The 23,622-nt window shown below is 49.8% G+C and overlaps 1 protein-coding gene across 3 annotated transcripts in view; it reads left to right on the forward strand.

The window, feature by feature from the left end:
* Positions 1–11,571, forward strand: part of NIPAL3 (NIPA like domain containing 3) — a 54,758-nt gene extending 43,187 nt beyond the window's left edge. For 2 of the 3 annotated variants that reach the window (XM_006159383.2, XM_006159382.3), the window contains exons 11-12: positions 2,125–2,219; positions 7,962–11,571. In XM_006159383.2, the coding sequence (XP_006159445.1) occupies positions 2,125–2,219; positions 7,962–8,161 (295 nt within the window). In that variant the 3' untranslated portion in view covers positions 8,162–11,571. Of the gene's footprint in view, positions 1–2,124; positions 2,220–3,929; positions 3,962–7,961 lie in introns of all 3 variants that reach the window. The other variant, XM_006159385.3, reaches the window with a different exon arrangement.
* Positions 11,572–23,622: the final 12,051 nt, after the last annotated feature.

Consider the following 23,622-nt stretch of genomic DNA (forward strand, 5'->3'; position numbering starts at 1 on the left):
CAGCATCTCCACTGACAGGTCTGTTTTTCTTTTTTTCATCCGTTATAGGGTGCGTACCCTTGTTGGAGAGACGGAGATAGAGAGTGGGGAAGTGAGAAAGCTCTCCTGCCCCAGGGTCATGTCCACGCCACAATCCCTCCTCCTCCATTCTTTCAGGACTTTAGTCACACACCCACATGTGCCAGGTGTGTTTTTCAAGCTGCTGGATTCGGGACTCAGACCACTATGTCAGCCAAGTGGGATGGCCGTCTTAACCACGCCAACAGCTGGCTCCCCACTTACAGATTTTTACCCAAAAGGAAGGAGTACAGTTTGACTTCCAGATGGAAAAGAAAGCAAAAGAGAGAGAGAAATGAGCACACGTATTGACGAAATGATTTATACGTGAGTAACTGTTCATATTAGGACCAAATCAGAAACCACCCAAATGTCTATCAACAGAAAAAAAAATGGGAAAATTATAGTAGATTCAGATGATGGATTTCACACCAAAATTTAAAATAGTGGACAACTGATTCACGTAATAAGGTATTTGAACCTTAAAAACACTTTACCAAGTGGAAGAAACCAGACACAAACAAGTGTACACTACATTATTTAATTTCCTTAAAGTTACTGGGTTTTTTTTAAAGTATTATTTTGCTTATTCTATTTTTTTTTTTAATTTGACCAGAGAGGGACAGAATGAGAGAGAGAGGGAAAGTGAGAAAGCAAGGCCCCAGGTCCGAGACTCGAACCGCAGCCAGCTATGTGGGAGTCCAGCGTCCTTAACCACTATGCTGCCTGTCGGCACCTGTATGGTTTAATTTCCAAGATTTCAAGAACAGGCAGACCTAGTCTGTGGTGAGAAGAGTCAGAATAGTGCTTCCCTCAGGGGGAGGGTTGGCACAAATTAGAGAGAGGACTGGACACTTTCTGGGGTAATGAAAATGTTTTCCGTCCTCACCTGGGTGGTGGTTACCCACATAAAATTCGTCTAGCTGTATTTTAGGTTTGTGCATTTTACTGTATGTAAATTATATACTTTTTAGAAAGTGTGTTTGCTGGGACTAGCAGGTAGTGGGGTGGATAAGGTGTTGAGCTCCTACATGGCTGAGTTTGAGCCCCAAACCTAGCAGCTTGGGGAATCATTCTGGGCATGTGTGCTTGCATGCTCAGAGTCCCAGGGGGGAATGGAGGAGAGATTGCCGTGCGGCCATCCCCCTGGGGTATGATTCTCACTTTCACTCTTACTATCTCTCTGCCTCTCTCCAGGAGCATATGTGCCCTATAGGAAAAACCTTAAAAAAGAAAGAAAAGAAGACAGAAAAATGTGTGCTTACTTATAAAAGCTATAGGGAAAAGGGAAAAAAGCTCCAGGAGAGTATTTTTGTGATCCCCTTCCTAGGGGACGGGAGTATCAGACTTGGCCATTCTCACTTGCCGTACTTTGGTAGGGATTGTGTAGTTGCCCCAGGCAGTGGTGACGGTGGTGGGTTCCTCTTCCGTCAGTCAGGGGCAGAGCAGCCAGGCTGTCCTCGTTCATCCTAGCTTGCTGCCTGCTGGTGGCCAGAGCTGTTTCATGCCAGGGGCACATCAAATAAAAGGAAAAAACGTCTTAAAGAAGAGTTTTTGAATTAATGGGAAAACATCTTCAAAGGCAAGGTGCTGAGAATTCTGGCTGAGTGAGGGCCCGTGAGATTTGGACTGGGCGAGTCTAACGTGCTTTTCCTCTGATTGCCGCCTACGGGAGCCCTGGCCTGGGGCGGCTCAGCTGCGCTGCTCTAAAGGGCACCCGTCCCTGCCTGAAGGCCTTTTTTTTTTTTTGCCACAGTGTGTGTGTGTGTGCGCTTGCTGGGGAGAGAGAGAGAGAAGGAAAGTGAGAAATCATGCCCCAGCGTGATAGCCACGGCACAATCCCGTCTCCTCCATTCTCCTCTCGGGATTTAGGGCACACACGCAAATGCACCCAGAGTGATTTTCAAGCCATAAGGTCCGGGACTTGAACCGTGGTTGTCCATGTGGGAGTCCAGCACAATACCCACCACGCCACCTGCTGACCACTCATCACTTGGACATTCAGCATGTCCTTCCCACCTCACTCCTGGCCTAATTCCTTCTCCCTCTCCTGTTTCTACTCTTCAGGTGCCTCATCGCATTCTTGGGTGTCTTCTTGATCACACGTAACAGGAAGAAGGCCACTCCATTTGAACCCTACATTTCCATGGGCGCCATGCCAGGTAACGTTCACCCCCTGTGTGCAGCCAGCCACTGGGCTGGGGACAGCAGACGTGTGCTGTGCTGTGATGTGGCTGTGCTCTCACCGTCTTTTCCATTGTTTTAAAGAATTATTTTATTTAACTTCATTCATTTAATTTGACCAGAGAGGAACAGAGGGGGGTGGGGGAAGAGAGAGAGAAAGTGAGAGAGCAAGCTGCCGGGTCCCGGACTCGAACTGCCGTTGGTCATGTGGGAGTCCAGCACCCTTAACCACCATGCCACCTGCCAGTCCCTGTCTTTTTCAGTTTTTAATCTTGTGCAAAAGAAGAGGCCGTGGCTGCGGCACCTCAGTTGGTCTTGAGCGTGCCTTGCCAATTCCCGTGTCTGCTTCGGGATCTTTTCAAACAAGTGCTGACTCCTGCTGGGTGTAATTGAGACCCACAGCACGAGGCTTCATGCCTGCGAGTGGGATAACCCATTCACCTCCCTGGGATGGAATGGTCAGGAGGGAAAGGAAAGTAGGATGAATGAAATTCAAATACTCTAACCTCACTCAGGGATTCAGCAAGGGAGTGGAATATTCCGGAAAGCCTAATTGCTCAGTGAGCTAACGGTTCATACGAGAAGCCCTAGCTCAAATGCCTTTAAATCCTGACAATAACATAAACATGTGAATCAGCCAAATATGTGGGGCCTACGAGAAGTTCCAGGAAGTCCACATTATGAAGAGAGAATAATACGGCTACTCAGATGCATGGATTTCAAAAAAAACGTGTGAAGTCTTTTTGTCACAGGGCACATGTACTCACCGGAAAGAGACAGGCAGAGAAAATGAGAGGGACAGTAAGAAATCACCCCCAAGGGGGGATGGCCACGCTGCAGCCCAGTCTTTCCACTCACCTCCTGGGATTTGGGGCACGCACACACACACCCCAGTGTGATTTTTCAAGCCTTCAGGTCCAGGACTTGAACCGCAGTCAGCCAGTGGAAGTCTAGCACCTTAACTGTGACAGCACTGCTGACCCATGAACAGTTTTTGCACCAGAATAAACTCGTGCTTTAATTCTGTTTTCCATGAACTTTCAGACATCTCCTCATAGGCCCACAGTGGGGCGTAGTGGGGCCTGTGGAGAACTGGAGAGTGTCCTCCAGCCTGAAGGGACTCAGGAAGTCACGACATTGCAACAGCTCCTGCCAGGTTTGCCAACCGCATTCTGTAGGTTTTCAGGGACCACTAGCTTTTGCAGTTTAACTCAGTATTAAGTTTTGTTTCAGTTTGTAAGAATTCTCTCTGAAACTTAACTCCTGCCCTTGGGGAACACATGCTGATGAATGGAAGACAGATAGAGCGAAATAGCTTAGCACGACACGCAGTGCTTCGTCAGGGGTGAAGCTGGGTGCAGGCGTGGTCTCAGGGCTGATGCAGGTGCTCTTACATTCAATGTCAGGGTTTAAGTGTCTGCTTTGTAGATCATCTCCTCATCTCTCCTGTCTGCCTGCTGTCTGTCATTCTTGCTGTTGCCAGCCTGCCTGAGTATACCAACTCCGTGTCAGTCTTCCCATTGGGCCCACTTTGTTCAAATTATGGAAATGAATGAGCTCCGAGCTGGGGACCTAAGGTTTCTCCTACAAGTGAGTGCATGAGCTTTACAGCGTGGACTTTGACATCTAATGGCTGCTCAGATGCCTTTTTTGCTTACTTCCTTGTTTCTCGGCTGTGTTCCGGATAGATGAGGGCGCTGGATAGCTGAATTCCAGATAGGTGAGGTGTCAACTCTGCGTGTGCAAGTATGTGTATGTATGTTTGCGTTTGTGTGTTTATAAACCGTGTGTGTATATACCTATCTGAATATTCGTATATACATGTATGCTGCTGTGTTTTCTGGTAGAATACGGAAGGTAATCAGACATCAACACTGTGCTCTGTTTGTGGGTGTGACTTTTTTTCTTTTGAAAGAATTATTTATTTAATTTTATTTACTATGATGATTGTTGTTATTTTTCATTTGCTATAGGACATGTGTGCTCACTAAAGACAGAGCGAGCGAGCGAGGGAAAGTGAGAAAGCAAACCGCCAGGTCCACAGCTTGAACTGCAGTCGGCCACATGGGAGTCCAGTGCCTTAACCACCCTGCCACCTGCTGGCCCTGTGGGTGTGGCTCTTGACTTTTTATTTGTGCCTTGTGACCAGTGGGAAGTCAGATATGGAAGAAAGAAGGCTCCGCCCCATTGCAGTGGGTCTTCAGGACACTGCTGATTAAACGTGTTCTGTACTTGGAGAGCATGTGCTTGCAGTTCAGATGACCTGGGTTCCAATTCCAGGTCTACCATCACCCACCTGCTCTGTGACCTCCCAGGGCCTCCCGTTATCACTTGTACATTGGGATTCCTTCTTTCAGGATAGTGGGACAGAGGCGTGAAAGCCTCTTGCACAGTGTCAGGCGCCTGGTAGATGCCTGGTTTCACTTCCTTTTTGCTTTATAAGTACTATGAAAACCGTGAACAGCTGTTTGACCTATTGCCAGGTAGAGCATGCAGGATAAGACTACTGGGTGGTCTAAGCTGAAACAGTTGCTTTTGTTTCCCTGTTAGTGCCAGGACCTTGTCCTTTGGTCTGTCTAGATTGGTACCTTCACAACAGACCAGGAGCTACTATTCAAGACGTACTTAAGGTTCCCAAATTCACTGCATGTCACAATTTGGAGAGGCTTTAAGTAATTGAAATACCTGGAAAACTTTTTTTTTTTTTTTTTTTTTTGCCATAGGGCTCATGTACTTGCCAGAGAGAGACACAGAGAGGCAGAGAGAGAGAAGGTGAGAAATAACCCCCACCAGAGACCAGAGGGGATGGCCATGCTACAATCCCTTCTTTTCCATTCTCCTCTTGGGATTTTAGGAATGCATGCACATGCACCTGGCATGATTTTTCAAGCAACTGGGTCTAGGACTTGAACCATAGTCAGCCATGTGAGAGTCCAGTGCCTTAACCACAACCCCACCTACTGGCTCCCACCTGAAAGACATTTTAAAAATGGGAAAGATCAAAGCAACCCCTGGCCTGACACACACGACTGGCCATCAAGAACATAAACAATTGCACATATTGTCTGCAGCAGATAAGGCCACCCCGCAACCGTGATGGGTCACAACGCAAACAGCACTGCTGTAGTCTCCTGCCTGAACACAGACCAAACTTGAACATCGTCCAGCCACAAACACGCACCCACCATCCCCCGTCCCAGCTAGCGAGAGACTAGCTGCCTTCTGTCTCAGCTTCAGTCTTAATCTTGTCTTTTCTCCTGAATGAGAATGATTAAGGTCCCCCAGTTATAGAATTATCCCTGCTTCCTAACAGCATATAATCCAAAGTAAAGCCTCATCTCCTTTAACTGGTCGTTGGAATGAACCAACTCTGTAGAAATAGTAATTAATGCAGTTTATTTCTAAGCAGAAATATGAGTGACAGACCCTGAGAAAGACAAGTGTGTTCTTGGGGTGCTGAGATTCAGTGATTCCTTTCATAAAGTTTTGAGGACAGGGAAGTTGACAATCAGCATAAGGAGTCTTCTACGTTGGTCCAGCCCCAAAAGGTGGGCCATCTGGAAGCAGAGGCTTGTAGGCCAACTCTTTTCTTGGAGAGAATTAAGACTATTCCCTGCCCTTAGGCTGAGTCATAAGAAACTGACTGTAAGCACCCTTCATTAAGCTTGTTGATATATCAGCGGGCATCTGACCGCCCGCTCTGTTCCAGGCACTGGGCAAAGCAGTCTGCAGGGTCACAAACTCAGGGAGTTAGAACCCTGAAGCCCACACTGTAACTGGAGTGCTGTGTGACCTTCTATATACCTGCCCTTAATCCTAAAATGGTCCAGTGATGGAGATGAGCTACTTTCCTCATTTTCTGGATTAAAAAAACCCAGAGAGTCAAGGAGGTGAAGTAACTAGCCCAAGGCCAGCCAGCTAGTGGGAGGCGGAGCTGGGATCTGGCACCGGAGCTTTGCTCCTGTCCCTTCTGCAAATGGCCTCAAGAAGTCCCGGTCTGGAAAAAGCCACTGGTCTCCAGACTACACAACTTGGCTGATGGTCATTTGAAGGACACAGTTTATGAACCTGTGGTTTGGATTTTTGGGGGGGCCAGAGGAGGTGTGGGGGTACACATTCCTCAGAGAAATGAGTCAACTCACTAGGATGTTTAACTTTTGGATTTTGTCAATGTCCTCCAGCCAAACACCACCAGGAATGCACCTACAGACTGACAAATTTGGATTTGTTGACTCATTTCAAGAAGGGATACATACACCATGGGGAAAAATAAGAGGGTCTTAGAAAAGACTTCTTATGGCATCTGAGGTTGGGTTAGGTGATTTGGGGAAGGGTTTGAGGAGAAAATTCTTTTTCCTATTCCAAGTTGTTTCCTAGGGGCCTGGGAGAGTCATGCCTACAAACATTAAAAGAGCATTGACAGTGGGGCCTGCGTCCTCCCCCACGCATAGTGTTTTTATGACTACGATGCACGGTAAGCCTTCGTGTTCTTTTGCTGGTTTCTTTCAGGAGCGGAGACTTGTGATTTTCTTTAACCAATTAGTAATCTAAGAATTTCGGGAACCAGCAGTTAGCATAATGGCTATGTCGCTGGACTTCCACATAGTCGACCATGGTTTGAGTCCTGGACCCGCTGGCTTAAACTCACGCCGGGCGCGTGTGCGTGCGTGCCCAAGATCCCGAGAGGAGAATGGAGGAAAAGGGATTGCGGCGTGACCATCCCCCCTGGGGGGTGATTTCTCTCGCTTTCTATCTCTCTGTCTCTCTCTGTCTGTCTGGCGAGCGCACGCGCCTTATAGCAAAAACCTCTCAAAAAAAAAAAAAAAAAAGAATTTCAAACTCACCTATACCCTACAAAGGCAACCAGGTCCCTCCAGCTGGGGAATTGTAGGAAAAAGTTAAAGGAATTAACAATAAAGGAGACCAGCAGATGGCATAACGGCTACGTCACTGAACTCCCATGTAGTCGACCACGGTTTGAGTCCCGGGCCCAGTGGCCTAAACTCAGGCTGGGCACGTGTGCGTGCGTGCACAAGATCCCAAGAAGAGAATGGAGGAGAATGGACTGCAGCGTGGACATCCTCCACGGGGGGTGATTTTTTGCTTTCTGTTTCTCTGTCTCTGTCTTTCTTATGAGCACATGCACCCTATAGCAAAAACCTCTCAAAAAAAAAAAAAAGTATTTACTCTCAAATATAAATAGAAATCTAGCATCAGTCTGCCCAGAAGTAATAGGCAAAATCATACCTTACCCTCACAGGGATCAGGAAGGTTGATGGAAGGTCAGACCCTCCTTGTAAGCATCATGATGCATCTGTCACCATCAGCACCCTCCATGCAGAAGTTACCCTCTTCCCTCCACAGCAGATTGATGTTTTCTGGGTCCTGCTTTAATTCAGCAGGGAAGTACTGGCATCTACCACGGTTCAGAGTACAGCGGGGCCCAAATGGACCTTCTCGCCTCATTCTGGGCCAGCGCATGGTTCCTCTAGAGTGGCCGGTCTGTGTGCATATTTCCTGAAGTTTCACCCCTTGTTGCTTAGCAACCATAAGATTCCTAGTGGATATTTATAGGTGTTCTCTTTTAAACCTCCAGCGTTGAGGAAATCGACAATGCACACCGTTAGCTCCCGAGCACTATAATTAGCCTATGCGGGAGGGAGGAGGACCCAGCCTCCTTGGGCCCCCATACTGATTTGGGGAAAATGAATTTATTTCAGGTATGCAAAACATGCACGACAAGGGGATGACAGTCCAGCCTGACCTCAAAGCTTCCTTCTCCTACGGGGCCCTGGAGAACAATGACAACATCTCTGAGATCTACGCCCCTGCCACACTGCCAGTCATGCAAGAGGAACACGGCTCCAGAAATGCCTCTGGGGTTCCCTACCGAGTCCTGGAGCACACCAAGAAGGAATGAGCCCCCGCCCCCAAATAACGGTTCTCTTCCCTCCGTATATAACAGTTCACACCAGGCTGCTAGTGTTCAACCCTCGACTCTCACACTTGCCTTTCAAGTCCTAGTTTTATTTTCAAAGAGAACTCAGTGAAAGGGACCTTGGAAAGCCTTTGTCTCTGGCAGAGGATCGGTGATCGTGACCTTAGTCCGTCATGAAGGTGGGGAGGTGGGGTCACCCTCTGTCTGGCTCAGCCCGGGAGCATTTGGGAAGCCTTCGCATCGCTCCTCGGCTGGGAACCTGAGGTTACCACATTCTTCAGAGCGAAAGCGAGGCAGAGTCTATTCTCACTTTTCAAATCCAGCCGAAGCTGGACACCTGGAGGTCTAGGCCTCCCCTCGTGTGCATGCGTCACCTGTACCCTTCTCTCACAGTGCCGCGTTTGTGGCGACATGCATGGCCCCTCGCACGGACCCCACGGTGGGGTCGTCGGTGGGCCGCCCGGCCGGGACTCCTCTCTCGGGTGTCAGAAGTGGACCTCTCCTTCCAGTGATGATGTGCTCAGTGCACTTCTACTGGAGCTGCTCTGGAGACGGACTGGGTTTGGGCCTGTGAGAACTAAAACGTGGCCGCTTTTTCTTTCCTCTAAAGGAACTGGGAAGCTAGGAGGAGGAGGGGGAGAGGTTAGGAGGGTGGTGGGACTTTGGCCCGTAAAGGAAGATCGCTCTTGCTCGTACACGGGGTGGTGCGTCACTCGGGAAAGGACGGGCAGCACCTCTGGCTGTTGCTGCTACTTCGCTGCACACCGTGCCCTCGGGGAGGTTGGGGTGCTCATGTCGGAGCAGCCGCTGCACCTCCTTCATACTCCCTGGGTCCACAAACCAAGCCCGAGTTGGCGATTCCTTTCCTTGGAGTGACCAGGGGCTCGGTCCTCACCCCTGTGCTCGGATGTCGAGAGGAAGCACCCTCAGGGGGCTGCTGCTCCCCTTCTGGCTGTGTACCCGACCGTCTCCCCCAGGCTGACTGTATTTTTGGGGTGGCCAGTCAGGATTACAGATGTCAGTGAGCATAAGGATGCCCCAGGAGCTTCTTTAAAGTACAGACTCCCACACCCACGGCAGCCGCTCTGCGTCCGCAGGACTGAGCTCCGTGTGCTCTCGGGTCTTCTGATCCCAGGCATCCGGAGAGACACCTCGAAGGCCTAATAGTGGGAAAGGTGACCTGCTCAGACCCCCAGGGACCCGGCCACCCTCACGCCACCCCCTGCTAGAATGTTAGCGTCAGTCTCTCTGAGGTTCTGGCAGGCCGGCAGCCCACGGGGTCCGCAGTATGCCAGCACCACCACAGCCTCCCCCGTGAATACTACTGAGGGCTCCACGCAGGGCTCCACGCAGTGCTTCCAAAGGCGGCCTTCAACTGCAGGCCCGTTAACAGTGTTCCTAGCTCGCCCCTCTCTGCGGGTTGTGCTTCGTACCGAAGGAGCACCTTGAGTTCAAAACCCAGCATCTGTGTCCTGTGGGGACCACTTACTGTGTTCTTAAGGCCTGAGAAGGCAAGACCGTGTGCTTTCCCTCGGATGTTGGTCAGCTCGATTCTACACTTCCAGGGCGTTTACTGTGTGCTAAGCACGTGCTTGGAGACAACGCTTTACAAAGACAAGTGTCTGCACAGCCTGAGAGATACACAGATACCTGGGGACGTCTGGCAGGGCAGGCCATGGGAGGTGTGAAGGACAGAAGGGACCCACAGACATGGCGGATGTGGGGGTCCTTCCCAGGGCTGGGCTCAAGCCCAGTGGGCATGCAGAATTGGAGATGGTTTGGCCCCACCTGCAGGTAGGTGTGACTCTAGCTGAGATTTGAACAAAGCTTGGGATGCAGAGGGGCCTGCGTTTACAGCGTAGGGATTGGGGTAGGTGTGGCAAAGCCAGGGAAGGTGGTGGAGGCATCGCAGAGGCTCCTGAGTTTAAAGGGTGTCCTGCATGGTATGGGAGCCATTGAAGGTTCATGAGGAAGAGGGCAGCCGGGCTGCACTGCTCTGCTCCTGCCGCACTGCCAGGCATGCAAGAGGCAGGAGAGGGAGGCTTTCAGGTGGAGGGGGGCAGGGGCAGGCTCTGTGCCCGTGGGGACAACAACGGGGGAGTTTAAATCACGTTTTGCTGCTGTTTGGATATTCCTCATTTCCTGGGTGGCTTTTCTAAGACTGGAGGTGACAGTGGGTAAAGAGAAGGCGAGTGGGGGCAGTTTACGCGGGTCACCCCCAGGTGGTCTGCAACAACCGTGACGTTTGTTCCCACTCTGCACAGCCCCTTCCTCCCCGTGTTTCCTAATGGGCCTTTTAGTCTTGGATCGGCCAGCATTCTCAGCGGAGTGGATACATGTGCGTTTTCAGGCCTGCCGCAGTTCTGGAGACAGGGCCACCCAGGAGCTGCCTTTGGGACCTGGGACAGCTCCCCTGTCTCAGCGCGGGGCAGGGGCATCACCTCGTGAAGTGGAGCTAGCAGGGGGCTGAGCAGACAGTTGGCTGGTGGTTTCCTGGTGGAAGCCAGGGTTTGGTCACGTGGTGGCCTGGAGGGACAGCTGTTGTGTGTTCCAGATCTGTCTTGGGTTGGCTTCTCCCTGTCTGTGTCCCCAGGTGGAAAAGAACCGTTTGCTGGCGGCATTAAGCAGCTCTGGCTGTAGGAACAGGGAAGGCCCCATCAATTCCCACCTACCGGCCTGAGTCTTTATTCGCACTCACGACTCGACAGCCCCAGCTCTCTTGAATCTCCCGATCACATGTCAATCTCCATGTCCTTCCTAGCAGCTGGGCACCTGATGCCAGGTCACCAGACGAGGGCTTTCTCTTCAGTTGTCCTCTGTCATCCTCCCACCCCAGTTCCCCTCTTCAAAGGCTGGGATTCTGAGCTCTCTGATGAGACAGAACAAGTTCTTCACAGACTGGTATCTTCGAAAAGGGAGCCCGACTCCTCCCAAGAAGCTGCAGGCCTGATGGGCTGCACGTGAGCTGTCAGTGCTGTGTGCTGTAGCGTGGACTTGAACCTGGGTGGGAAGGGGGGACGGCAGCGTGAGCTGCGAGTGCTGTGGGCTTGAACCTGGGTGGGAAGGGGGGACGGGCAGCGCTGCTGCTCTCCAGGGGAAGTCAGCCAGCCTGGCGGTGCCCTGTGGGTACGAGGGTCCCTCGGGAGGTGCTTGGGACCCTGCCTGCAGCCTTCTGTGTTCCAAGTCTGGCCCAACACTGGCTGACACGCGAGAAACCGACGTGTAGCTCTGAGAAGTGAATAAATGAAGGCACCTAGAGTATATTTTGTGTGGATGCTTATATTTTGTTAACCTCGTGACTAATATGGCATGTCTTATTTTTCAAAAACTGTGTGTCCTAGATGCGAGTAACACGATGAAGTGGCATTTAATTAAAACAAATCCATGCAGTACCCATTGTGTTTGCGTCCTTTGTTGGGTGAATACGTTCTAGAACTCTCTAGAACAATTCTTTTAGCACGCGCCTTGAGGGTGGGATGTCCTGTGTCTGTGCTGTGCTGGACAGGGCCGATTCCCACCTGTGGCTGCCAGCGACTGACCGATTTGCCACAGGGTATGCACTGGAGAGAGACCGAGGAGGGGGGAAGAGAAATCGCCCGCGGTGGGGACGGCCATGCCCCAATCCCTTCTCCATTCTCCTCGTGGGACTTGAGCACACATGTACCTGCGCCAGGCATGTTCAAAACACCAGGTCCAAGACTCGAACCGTGACATGTGGGGTCCAGCCACCTTCACCACCACCACACCGCCAGCTGGCCTCTGAGCACTGTAAATATGACCAATGTGACCAAAGGACTGTTTTTTGTTTTTTTTTTTTTTTTCATTTCATTATATGTTTAACATCCCCACGGAGCTACTGGCTGCTGTAGTAACTGCAGATCCAGGAGTGCCCACAGGTTGCAGCTGAGGCTAGATTGAGCACTTGCTTCCCCCTGCAGGGGTTGAAAGCACAGACTGTCACTACACTGTGTGGGCCCATTCCTGGCTCCACCGCTTACCAGCTGTGTGGCAGTGGGCAAGTGACTGACCTCTCTGGCCTCATCTATGAAACAGAAATAATAATACCTACTTACGGGTTGTTAGGAGAATCAAATCAGTGTCCATCCGACATTGAAGTATATTGCAGCAGTGGTTTCTCTCTAGTGAGCCCTGTGAGCGCTCTTCACTAAGTAGTTACGTGCACACGTCTCTCCGCACCCTGGGTGTCCAGCTTACAAACGCAGGGGTTGTCGACCACCTGGACATGTGTTAGACACACAGACACGGTCACATATACACAGTCACGCAGTTTCTAAGTACTGACATGTAACATGGTGTAAGACCTCGGGGCCAGATGGCAGCACGGCATGGGCAGGTTTGTGGTTCAAATCCAGGGACCTCCCTGAGTACAGCAGGCAGGCACTGCCCTTGACCCAGGGCTGGCAGAAGGCTGGAGGGGGATTGCCGTGTGGAGACCCTGTTGGGGGTGCTGTCTCTCTCATCAAATAAATAAACTTAACAACAAGGACGTCATGTGCATCTCATTTCTCCTCCACAACAGTCCCATGACGAAAGTTGGTTTTTTTTTTTTTTTTGAGAGGTTTTTGCTATAGGGCACATGTGCTCGCCAGATAGACAGAGAGACAGAAAGTGAGAAACTGCCCACCGGGGGGGGTGGGCACGTCACAATCCCTTCTTTTCCATTCTCCTCTCGGGATTTTGGGGAAGCACACACATGTGCCAGTGTAAGCACACACATGTGCCCAGCATAAGTTCCAAGCCTCTGGATCTGAGACTTGAACCCCTGGCAACCATGTGGGAGTCCAGTGCCTTAACCACCACACCACCTGCTGTCCTCACCAAGGATAATCCTTTAATTTAGCTTTCTGAAAAACTTGGGACCTGTCATTTGCCTCGTTTTGCTGTGGGCTGGCAATATGAGGACCGCGCGTGGGCTGATAGAGCTCCACCTGGCTGACAGTGTGAGGAAGGCGGGGCCTGTAGGGGCTGGGGCAGGCTGGTTCGCTGCCAGCACAGGGCTAGAACTCAGATCTAGCCATCTCTAGTCTCATCCTCTTTCTTTTCATTCTTTCTTTTGTTTTTATTTGCTCTTGGGGGTGTGTGCTTGTCAGAGAGAGAAAATGAGAAATCACACCTCGGGGGCTGCCCACTCTGCATGCCCTTCTCCTCCGTTCTTCTCTCAGGATTTAGGGCACACATGTCTGTGTTTTCAAGTTACCAGGTCCGGGACTCGAACTGTGCAGTCATCTGTGTGGAATCCAGCTGCCTCACTACCACCCCACTGACTGGCCTGTCTCATCCTCTTTCCTTGCTGACCTAAGGTGGGAGAGAGAAAATGATTTCATCATGCCAGGAATGTGTGTTTCAGGCTCCTGGTCAGTATGGCACCCTGGCACGCACATCGCCTACTCCTGCCCTCAACTGGCTGTGAACTGAGGCAGAGGGTGCAAACAGCAGCCACCCTCAGAGCAGCTGTCAGTCACCGGGAGGCCGGTTTCCAGGCCCTCGGGGACAGAGCAGCACTCGCCCCAGAGGAGCCCTGAGAATCACTCTGACTGTGAAGACTTGGCTGAGGGGCACTTCCATTTAGGACACTGGGGCAGGGAGGGAGGCAGAACAGGAGGGAAGATGAGGCCGATTCCACCCTGACTACTTACCCCTGGAGTCCTGTCCGCCTTCCTACAGCAGGTGCCTTGTCCCACGGCAGCCACCTGCTCCTCACTCACACACCAGCAATGGCTAGACTTTGCTCACTTCCTCAGACCAAAAATCACTCCCTACAGGGGCCAGCAGGTGGCATGGTGGTTAAGGTGATGGGCTCCCACATGGCCAACCATGGTTCAAGTCTTGGACCTGGCAACTTGAAACTTAGGCCGGGCACATGCGTGTGAGTGCCCCAAATCCCAGGTGAGGGAGGAGGCGGGATTATGGCATGGCCATTTCCCAGGGTGATTTCTCACTTTCCTTCTCATTCTCTCTCTCGGTCTCTCCGGTGAGCGCATGCGCCCTACAGGAAACCTGTAGGTCTGTACTTCGGAGCAGATAAATGCACCTGATTTCAAAGGCCGTCTAGCCCCTACCTTTTGTAAACACCACAGTTATTTACACACGAATGGGGCTGGCCACCAAGAACACCAGGAACTTCAAGACCTTTGAGAAATCAAACAGCACGAAAGAAAGAGACCAAAATTAGTGAGATAACAAGAGGAATTAAGTTGGTTTAGCGTCCAAAAAGCAATGAACGCAAAGCTAGAGCGTACCGCTAGGATAGTGGGGAGACCCACGTGATCACCTCACAGATGCCCAGAAGCCTTGAACAAAATTCAGCACTCTCTCATGATGAAACACTCAAGTTAGAAATACAAGGAAACTTTTCAACATGATAAAGGGCATCTGTGGAAACACACATGATTAACATGCGTGCTGGTGAAGGCCAAATGTTTTCTTCCTGAGATCAGGAGCGAGACAGGGGTCACCGCTGGTCAACATCCTATTGGAGGATCTAGACGGGACAATGAAGCAAGAAAAAGAAGTACAGGGCAGCCGTGCTTAAAAGGAAGAAGTGAAACTATATTTGCAGATGATACGCTCTTGTACACAAGAAATCATAAGGAATTTGCTAAAAACAAAAACTTAGTACTAAGCTCAGCAAGGTGGCAGGATATAGGACTAACATGCAAAAATCAGTTATATTTCGTAGAACAATAATAACCAAACCAACATGAATTTAAGAAAACAATCCCAGGGCCAGCAAGTGGTGTGGAGACTGTAGCTGGATTCCACGTGGCCAACTGTGGTTTGTGTCCTGGACCTGGCTGCCTGAGATTCACACCAGGAGCTGAATGAGGAGAAGGGAGGAGAAGGGATTGTAGCATGACCATCTCCCCTGAGATATGAGTTCTCACTCCCCCCTTTCCTCTTACTCTCTGTGTCTCTCTTTGGTGAGCATATGCACACTACAGCAAAAGCAAAAGAAAAAAAAGATCTAATAGCATCAAAGAGAATAAACAGAACTGTAAAATTTATATTTTGAATACTATAAAGTATTGTTCAAAGGGCCACCAGGTGGTGTGGGGTTGAGGTGCGGGACTCACATGTGGCCAACCGCAATTCGAGTCCCAGACCTAGCAATTTGCTTTTTCACTTTCCCTCTCTTTCTCTGGTCAAATTTAAAGAAAGAAAGACAGAAAAAAGAAGAAGAAATAAATAATTAAAAAAAAAAAAAAGACAGGACAGACAGAAAGAAAGCAAGAAATCACCCCCCAGGAGGGATGGCTATGCCACAATCCCTTCCCCTCCATTCTCCTCTTGGGATCTTGGGCACGCTCACACACACGCCCAGCGTGAGTTTAAGCCACCGGGTCCAGGGCTTGAACTGCAGTCAACTACATGGGAGTCCAGCAACATAGCCATCACGCCAACTGCTGGCCCCAAACCCAATACATTTTCAAGTCACTGGGTCCAGGACTTGAACTGCGCAGTCAGCCATGTCCAGCTGCCTTACCCACCACGCCACCAGCCCCTCAAGTTTCTTTGGCTATATGTCCCTTTGCCTTGGCTACCCCCCACCCCTGCCAGCTTCTACAGGTAACCAATGCCCACTGGTTGCCTGCCGGCCTCAGCTTATAAACCGTATTTTCTAGGAGACCTTCCTTGATTTACTTCAGAGAGGATAAATGCCTCTTCTCGAGTAGGACTAAACCTTACTCCTACTGCCTTCCACGACTTTCTCTTCTGCCATTCTCCTTTTGTATTCCGTGTCTATGGATCCCCTACTGGAATGTAATCATACCCAGAAGGCGGCCATGAGCCACATTTGCATATTTGCTGGAAAATGAATTAAAGTGCATTCGCATGCTGAGTTTGCCAAGAAAGTAATACAATTAGTGAGATGAGACAAGAACATCTGGGTAGTGTCGACAAAGAGAACAATGGCTCCTTAACTTAGTCATTTCTGGTTTTGCGCTGGCTTTAAATTTTCATAATAAAAGTGAAAAAAGGTTTACCGAGCATCTACTAGGAGCGAAGCACTGGTTATATAGCAGTAAGAGACAGAGAGGCCCCACTGTAGGGCCAGCAAATGGTGTGGTGATTAAGGTCTTCCACATGCCTACTGCGGTTCGAGTCCTGGACCTGGCGACTCGCTTTCTCATTTTCCCTCTCTCTTTCTCTCTTTCTGTCTCTCTCTGGTGATCACACATGCCCTATAGCAAAATTTTAAAATAATAATAATAAATAAAATTAAATAATAAATAATTTTTTAAAAGAGAGGCCTCCCCTTACACGAGAGTCAGAAAATGAAACAAGCTATAAAAAGTGTGATGAATATTATAAATGAGGGAGTGATGACAGCATTTCACAGTATGAGAACTAAGCAGGAAGTAAGGGAAAGGAAAATGGAAGCTGTGGGGTAGCCTAGGAGCAAGAGAGCAGGCCGTGTAACCCTGCACTTGGGCCTGCCCTGACCCAGTGCAGAAATCGGAAGGCAGAGTCCAACAACTTACTTTCTTTTGGAGAGGTTTTTGCTATAGGGCTTGTGCGCTCACCAGAAAGACAGAGACAGAGAGACAGAGAGATAGAAAGTGAGAAATCACCCCCAGGGGGGATGGCCACACCGCAATCCCTTCTCTTCTACTCTCCTCTCAGGATCTTGGGCGCACACGCACATGCACCCTTTGTGAGTTTAAGTTACCAGGTCCAGGACTCGAACTGCGGTCGACTAATGGAGTCCAGCGACACAGCCATTACGCCAACTGCTGGTCCCACACCACTGTCATTTCTATTGAGCTGAAGTGGAACCAGGTTTAAAGAATGTGAAATTTGCTCAAGGTTAAACAACTGCTCAGTAGCGTCAGCAGCAGGCGAGCCTGCGTGCTCTGAAGACTTGCAGTGAGGGGCCTGCAAGCCCTCGCAGCTCTCCCTCACACTGCCGCAGTGGGAGGTTGTGGGGAGGGCGGGGTGGGCCTGCGACGTCAGACCAGGGACTGCACAGTCACTCTCAGCTGTGACAGAGGCAGGGAGGAAGCAGTGCAGGGAGCCGTGATGCACTACTTACAGGGCGTATCAGTTGGGATTTGTTTGGCTGCAACGGAAGCCTAACAGCAGCAGCAGAACATTTCTCTCCCAAGTCAAAGCAGGCTAGATGCAGGCAACGCAGGGCTGGATGTAGGCAACGCAGGACTGGAGCTGGCTCCAGCGTCACAAGGGCTCCAGGTCCATCTGTTGATTCACCGTCCTAACATGTGGCTTCCATCTTCAAGGTTACCTCCTGGTCAGAAATGGCTGCTGGAGCTCCAGGCATGTCCGAGGGAAAGAGCCTCCTCTCCCAGCCAAGTCACATTCCTTTCGCTCATGTCTCACTAGGCAAAGATAAAATTGTACTTCTAAACTGATGAAAAACCAACCGATGCTTACTTCATATCTCTAACATGTCTGGCACTTTATAAAACAACCCTGCAAGACAGGTATCGTCCGTCCCATTTAATGGGTGAGAAAAGTAGGGTTTAGTGGGTGTAGAAACTTGCACAGAGGTCACATGGCCAGGGAGTGGTAGGACTCCCGAACGCCCACACTCTCCCCACCCCATGTGGCCACCTTCCTCCGAGCAGCAGAAAATGAAGCGAGTGGTGAGCCTAGAGGACATTCCGTAAAGAGTAGGAAGCCAGGTGTGGAGCGAGGAGTACCCTATGTTCGCAGTCCTCTGCAAGTACTGAAGAAAGGGACCTCGTAAGTCCAGCAGGTGGCGTGGTGCGTAAGCACTGGATCCCACCTGGCCAACTGGAGGGTTTGAGTCCCGGACTCAGTGGCTTGCAAGACACACGGGGCATCAGTGCTTGTGAGAGAAAGGAGAAGAGATTGGAGCACGGCCATCCTCTCTGGGGGTGATTTCTCACTTCCTCTCCCTCTCTTCTTCTCTCTGTGTCTAGTGAGTGCACGTGCCCTGTAACAAATTAAAAAAAAAAAAAAAAAAAAAAAGTAGACAGATGCATGACTGCTAGAGGCTGGGAAGATGGTGGGGACAGAGGAATGCTGGTTAACGGAAACAAAATTACATATAGATAAGAAGAACAAATTCTAGTCATAAAATACAACAAGGGGATGGGGCCAGCAGATGGGGTGGCGGTTGGGGCGTTAGACTCCCACTGGGCCGACCGCATTTCAGGCCCCAGACCCGATGGCTTAAAAATCATGCCAGGCATGTGCGTGCGTGTGTGTGTGTGTGTGTGTGTGTGTGACCAAAATCCTGAGAGGAGAATGGAGAAGGGACTGCGGCATGGCCATCCCCCCACCCAAGAGGTGATCTCTCACTTTCTCTCTTTCTGTCTCTCTGGTGAACACATGCGCTCTATCGCAAAAATTTCTCGAAAGAAAAAAAAAAGAAAAAGACAACCAGAGTAGTATAATTAGCAACTCACCGTGCATCTTAAAGTTACTAAAACGGAGGATTTTGAATTTTCTCAGCCCAAGGAATGACAGATGGTTGAGATGATCGGGATGCTATTATAGTTACCTTGATTAATCACTGCACATTATATTCTCGTATTGAAAATCACATGTGCATCCCACACATAGCTACAATTATATGTTAATTTAATTAATTAATTTATTTATTTTTTGCTGTAGGACACATGCACTTGCTGGGGGAGGGAGGGAGGGAGAGAGAGGAACAGTGAGAGGGAAAATGAGAACTCACTCCCGGGGGAAATGAGTCCTCTATTCTGGGCACACATGCACACGCTACTGGCATCAACTGCCAAGTCTAATCCTTGAACTACGGTTAAGGAGTCTAGCACCTTAACCACCATGCCACTTGCTGGCCCTGATTTAAAACAATTTTTTGGGGGGGAGAGGTTTTTGCTACATGGCACGTGTGCTCACCAGACAGAGAGAGACAGAGAGACAGAAAGCGAGAAATCACTTGCACATGCACTTGCCAACAAGTGACAGAGAGAAAGCGAGAAATCACTCCCCCGCCAAAGGGGAGATGGCCACACCACAATCATGCCACAATCCCCTGTTCCTCCAGTTTCCTTTGGCGATTTTGTGCATACACACACAGATACCCAGTGTGATTTTCAAGCTGCCAGGTCCAGGACTTGAACCACGGTTGGCCATGTAGGAGTCCAGTGCCTCAACCATTACACCACCCATTGGCCCCAATAGCTGCCTTTTTGATGTTGATACTGGAAGCCATGCTGTCCATACTGGCTTTAGTTGCAAAAAGTCCTAGCTGTAGTGACCATGTGAACATTTTGAACTGTCTGCATTATTATATTAAGAATTAGACACCCTACAATGAATCCTCTTTCCATGTTTCCATGTTTCCATGTTCTCTGTCAACTCCTACTGTGAAATCAAAGCTCATGTGGAAAGAATCTGTTATTATATGCAACTTTACAACACTCGTGCGAGGAATGCAGTGCGGTCTACGTGCACTGTGGCATCTCTCCAGGTATCAGCCCAAGTTCTCACAGACCAGGCGTCTGTGCTCATTCGGTATCGGCCCCGTCTGACCCACCAGGTGATGTTCTATTCAATCGCTGCCAGATTTTATATCTGTCTTCTCCCACTTTCTAGAACACACTTTCTACTACTGTCAACCAATTTCTGCTTCATACAGATGTCTTTTGCAGTAACAAAGTTTTCTTCCATTAAAATTGTTTTAAATCGGGGAACCAGCAGTTAGCGTCATGGCTATGTCGCTGGACTCCCATGTAGTCGATCATGGTTTGAGTCCCGGATCTGGTGGCTTAAACTCACGCCGGGTGCGTGTGCGTGCGTGCCCAAGATCCCGAGAGGAGAATGGAGGAGAAGGGATTGCGGCGTGGCCATCCCCCCAGGGGGTGATTTCTCACTTTCTGTCTCTCTGTCTCTCTCTGTCTGTCTGGTGGCGAGCGCACATGCCCTATAGCATAAACCTCTCAAAAAAAAAAAAAAAAAGAAAAGAAAAGAAAAGGAAAGGAAAAAAAGAAAAGCAACCACTGCCTTCAGAGTGTATTCTCTTTTTACATTTTTTTTCATTCTTCTTAATCATCTTTGCTGTTGTTTTTCAGAAAAAAAACTGTCAAAACAAAATTGTAATCATCAGACATAGCACCCTGGCAATCAAGATGTTTAACATCTCCGTCTTCTGGGGGAGGAGCACTGTGCCGGGTAGAGCTGATAAACAAACGCTCACACACCTTCCTGGCTGGGAGGCTTCCACGGCTGTCTTGGTCAGGTCATCCTGGGAGGTCTGCCTTAAGTTTGTTTCAGAGCTAGAAAATTCTGGTTCTGGAGTCAGGTGAGCAGTCCGGTGTGTTCTGTCCTGTTTCACCCATTCCCCCACTACCCACAGCATGGAGCAGAGTGGCGATCAGGTTACAAGTCCCACTCGCAGTGACACCCTTTGTACTGACGCCCTCGTGTCTTTTATGATGACTGGTCTATACTGCTGGGTCAAGTTCACTCATCAGAATGTCCACGGTTCGATCTGCCTGACTGATCAGCCCACACTCTGAGACATGCAGAGTATATAAGTACCAACGGTCAGAATTCATAGGTCTCATGCCATGTGCTATTTCATTTTGTAAAAATGCATTAAGAAACTCTGTTTAGGGACCAGCAGATGGTGTAATGGTTACGTCGCTGGACTCCCACGTAGTTGACCATGGTTCGAGTCCCAGACCAGGTGGCTTAAAACTCACACTGGGCGGGAGTGTGTGCATGCCCAAAATCCCAAGAGGAGACTGAAGGAAGAGAAGGGATTGCAACATGGCAAACCCCTGGGAGGGGGGGGGAGATCTCTCACTTTCTGTCACTCCAGCATACGTGCCCTATAGTGAAAAAAACTTGTCTAAAAAACGAACAAAAACAACTCTGTTCAGGCCAGCAGGTGGCATGAAGGTTAGGACGGCTAGATCCCACATGGCTGACTCCAGGGTTTGAGTCCCCAACCTGGCGGCTTGAAAATTATACTGAGTGTGTGTGCCCCAAGTCCCCAGAAGGGAATGGAGGAGGGCTTCTGATGTGGCCACCTCCCTAGTCGCTGCTTTCTCACTTCTGCTCTCTCTGGCAAGTGCACACCCCCGATAGCAAATTTTAAAAAAAGGTTCTGATGGGAAGGGGAAGGAGAGAAGCAGGGCTTGCTGGGTGTCCACACTCCGTAGGGTTTTTTTTCTCTCTCTCTCTGGCAAGCACACACACCTTTAGCAATTTAAAAAAAAGAAAAAAGTTCATCAAAAAATGGAATTAGAATATGAGTTTATCTTGGTGCAAAAAATATATTATACTGAATTATATTTTTCCACGAGCTTTTTGAAGGTCCCTTCTATCTCAGTGGAATTTCTGGGTCATAGGATGGATGTACCTTGAGCAAACAGTTTTCAAAATGACTGCATGTTTTTACATGCCCTCAGTAGTGCGTGAGTGGGGATGGAGAGCTCTTACTGCTGCATCCCTTTCAGCACAGCCCAGTGGGGACGGTTTAGGGTGTCTACTGTTAAATCTACCTGAGTCAGCATAAGCTCTGCAATGAAATCGCCTGTCTGGAAATTCCCTGAAAGGCAAGAGACTGCGCCTCAGGGTCCCTGGCATCGCCTGACGGGTCCTATTGAGTTTTCCAGAACAGCAGGAAGCTTATCAACCTTGGCACAGGTTTCAATGGAGCAAGCCACAAGGGATCGATTTCCCACTCTCTTCTTTCTGCCCGTAACCTAACCCTCACAGCGATAAGGACTAAGAACGGGGTCGGAGTACTGCAAACGCGAAACTGTGTCAAGTTCATTCATCACCAGAATTCCTTATTCACCGCACTGTCAGCTGTGTCCTTTTGAGACATATCGGTAAAGAGGAAGGAGGGGCTGCCCCTCACAGCAGGTGGCGTGGTGGTTAGAAGGATGGACTCCCACATGGCCAACCGTGGTTCGAGTCCTGGACATATCAGCTTGCTTTCTCATTTTCCTTCTCTTTCTCTGGTGAGCACATGTGCCCTATAGCTAATTAAAAATAATAATAATAATAAATAAAATTAAAGAAGCAATGCTTGAAAAAGTTAAAAAGAAAAGAGGGAGGCTTGGAAGATGCCATTGTTATTCTTGGGTGGCTCACTATCTAGTTGATGGATCCAAGATGGCAACTCTTCCTGGGTCCCCCATGGAAAGATGCATGCTGTTCTGGGTTCTCCTTTGTGGCTTTTTGTATTCTATTCTGCAGGCTCTCCCTGGGCCCCTCCTCTGACCCAGGGTTCCAGCTAGCCACCAGCTTCTCTCTCAGATGACCACTCCTGGGCTGAGCTCCTGATGCCAGGGCTTTCCTCACAAACCCTCCCTTGCTCATAACTGACATCTAAGTCATCAGCAGCTTTTGCTAGTTTTGCCTCTCAAATACGAGGCGCCTACAGTTTCTTACCACCTCTGCCCTCGTGACCCTCATTCCAGCCCGTCACCTCTGGCCCGCACTGTGGCAGTGGCTCTGCACTCGGGCACTAGCTCCTTCCATCCCTCCTTCCTGGCTAGAAACCTGACTTTCCTTGGGTGGAGGTGAGCAGCAGGGCTCCAGCAGACGGAAGCCTGAGGGGAGTTTAGGAAGGGCTAGGCACAGACGTGTGGCGGACTTGACCCCTGAGTCCAGCCAAAGAACGGAACCATTATGGACTCCGGGTCAGAAGAGAGAATTCAGCAAAATGAGGAGAGAATCTGCAGGAAGAGAGCCGCTTGCTAAAGGCTTCGGGCAATGTGTGAGCCCACCTGTGCGCCAGGAAGGGGAGGGACCTGGAATACCCGCCTATCTGTGTCCTCCTCTTACCGGATCTCTTCGGCTTTGTCCTCTACTGTAGGCCGGAGGATACTGAACAGCCTGGACAGGTTGGCCTCCTGGAGCGGAAATCCGGGAGGAAGCGGGTGGAGGTGGCTTTGTCACACCTGCCTACCAAGTCTCAGTCTTAACACTCTAACTTTGGAGCTCACTGAAGACCTTGGCTCTGTCAGCGTTTGCAAAATAGGCATAATTATGTCCCATTGTTTCTCCCAGGCTTTCTGAGCCAATCAAGCCAGACGTGGGTGAAAGTGTTTCGCATATTAAAAACAGCATTAAAATGTAAACATTGGGGCCAGCAGTTGGTGTGGTGGTTGAGGGTGCTGGACTCCCCACATGGTCATGGTCGACCACAGTTCGAGTCCCGGACCTGACGGCTTGCTTTCTCGCTTTCCCTTTCTGTCTCTCTCTGGTCAAATTTAAATAAATAATAAAATTCAATAAAATAATTCTTTAAAAATGTAAACATTAATACTGTTCAGAAGTAACAGGGCGAAGAGTATTAAGATGAGGGACAGAGGAGGGGAGGGGGGCGGTGGCACAACCGAGGATGGGGTCCTGGGGCCGTCGCTTCCGGGAGTGTCTACGACTTAGGGGCCGCGGCACGGGAGCGCAGGGAAGCCCTTCTCGGCTGCGGGGCGGCTGCAGGG

Source organism: Tupaia chinensis, unplaced genomic scaffold, assembly GCF_000334495.1.
Source record: "Tupaia chinensis unplaced genomic scaffold, TupChi_1.0 Scaffold000628_1, whole genome shotgun sequence".
Classification (NCBI taxonomy): Eukaryota; Metazoa; Chordata; class Mammalia; order Scandentia; family Tupaiidae; genus Tupaia; species Tupaia belangeri.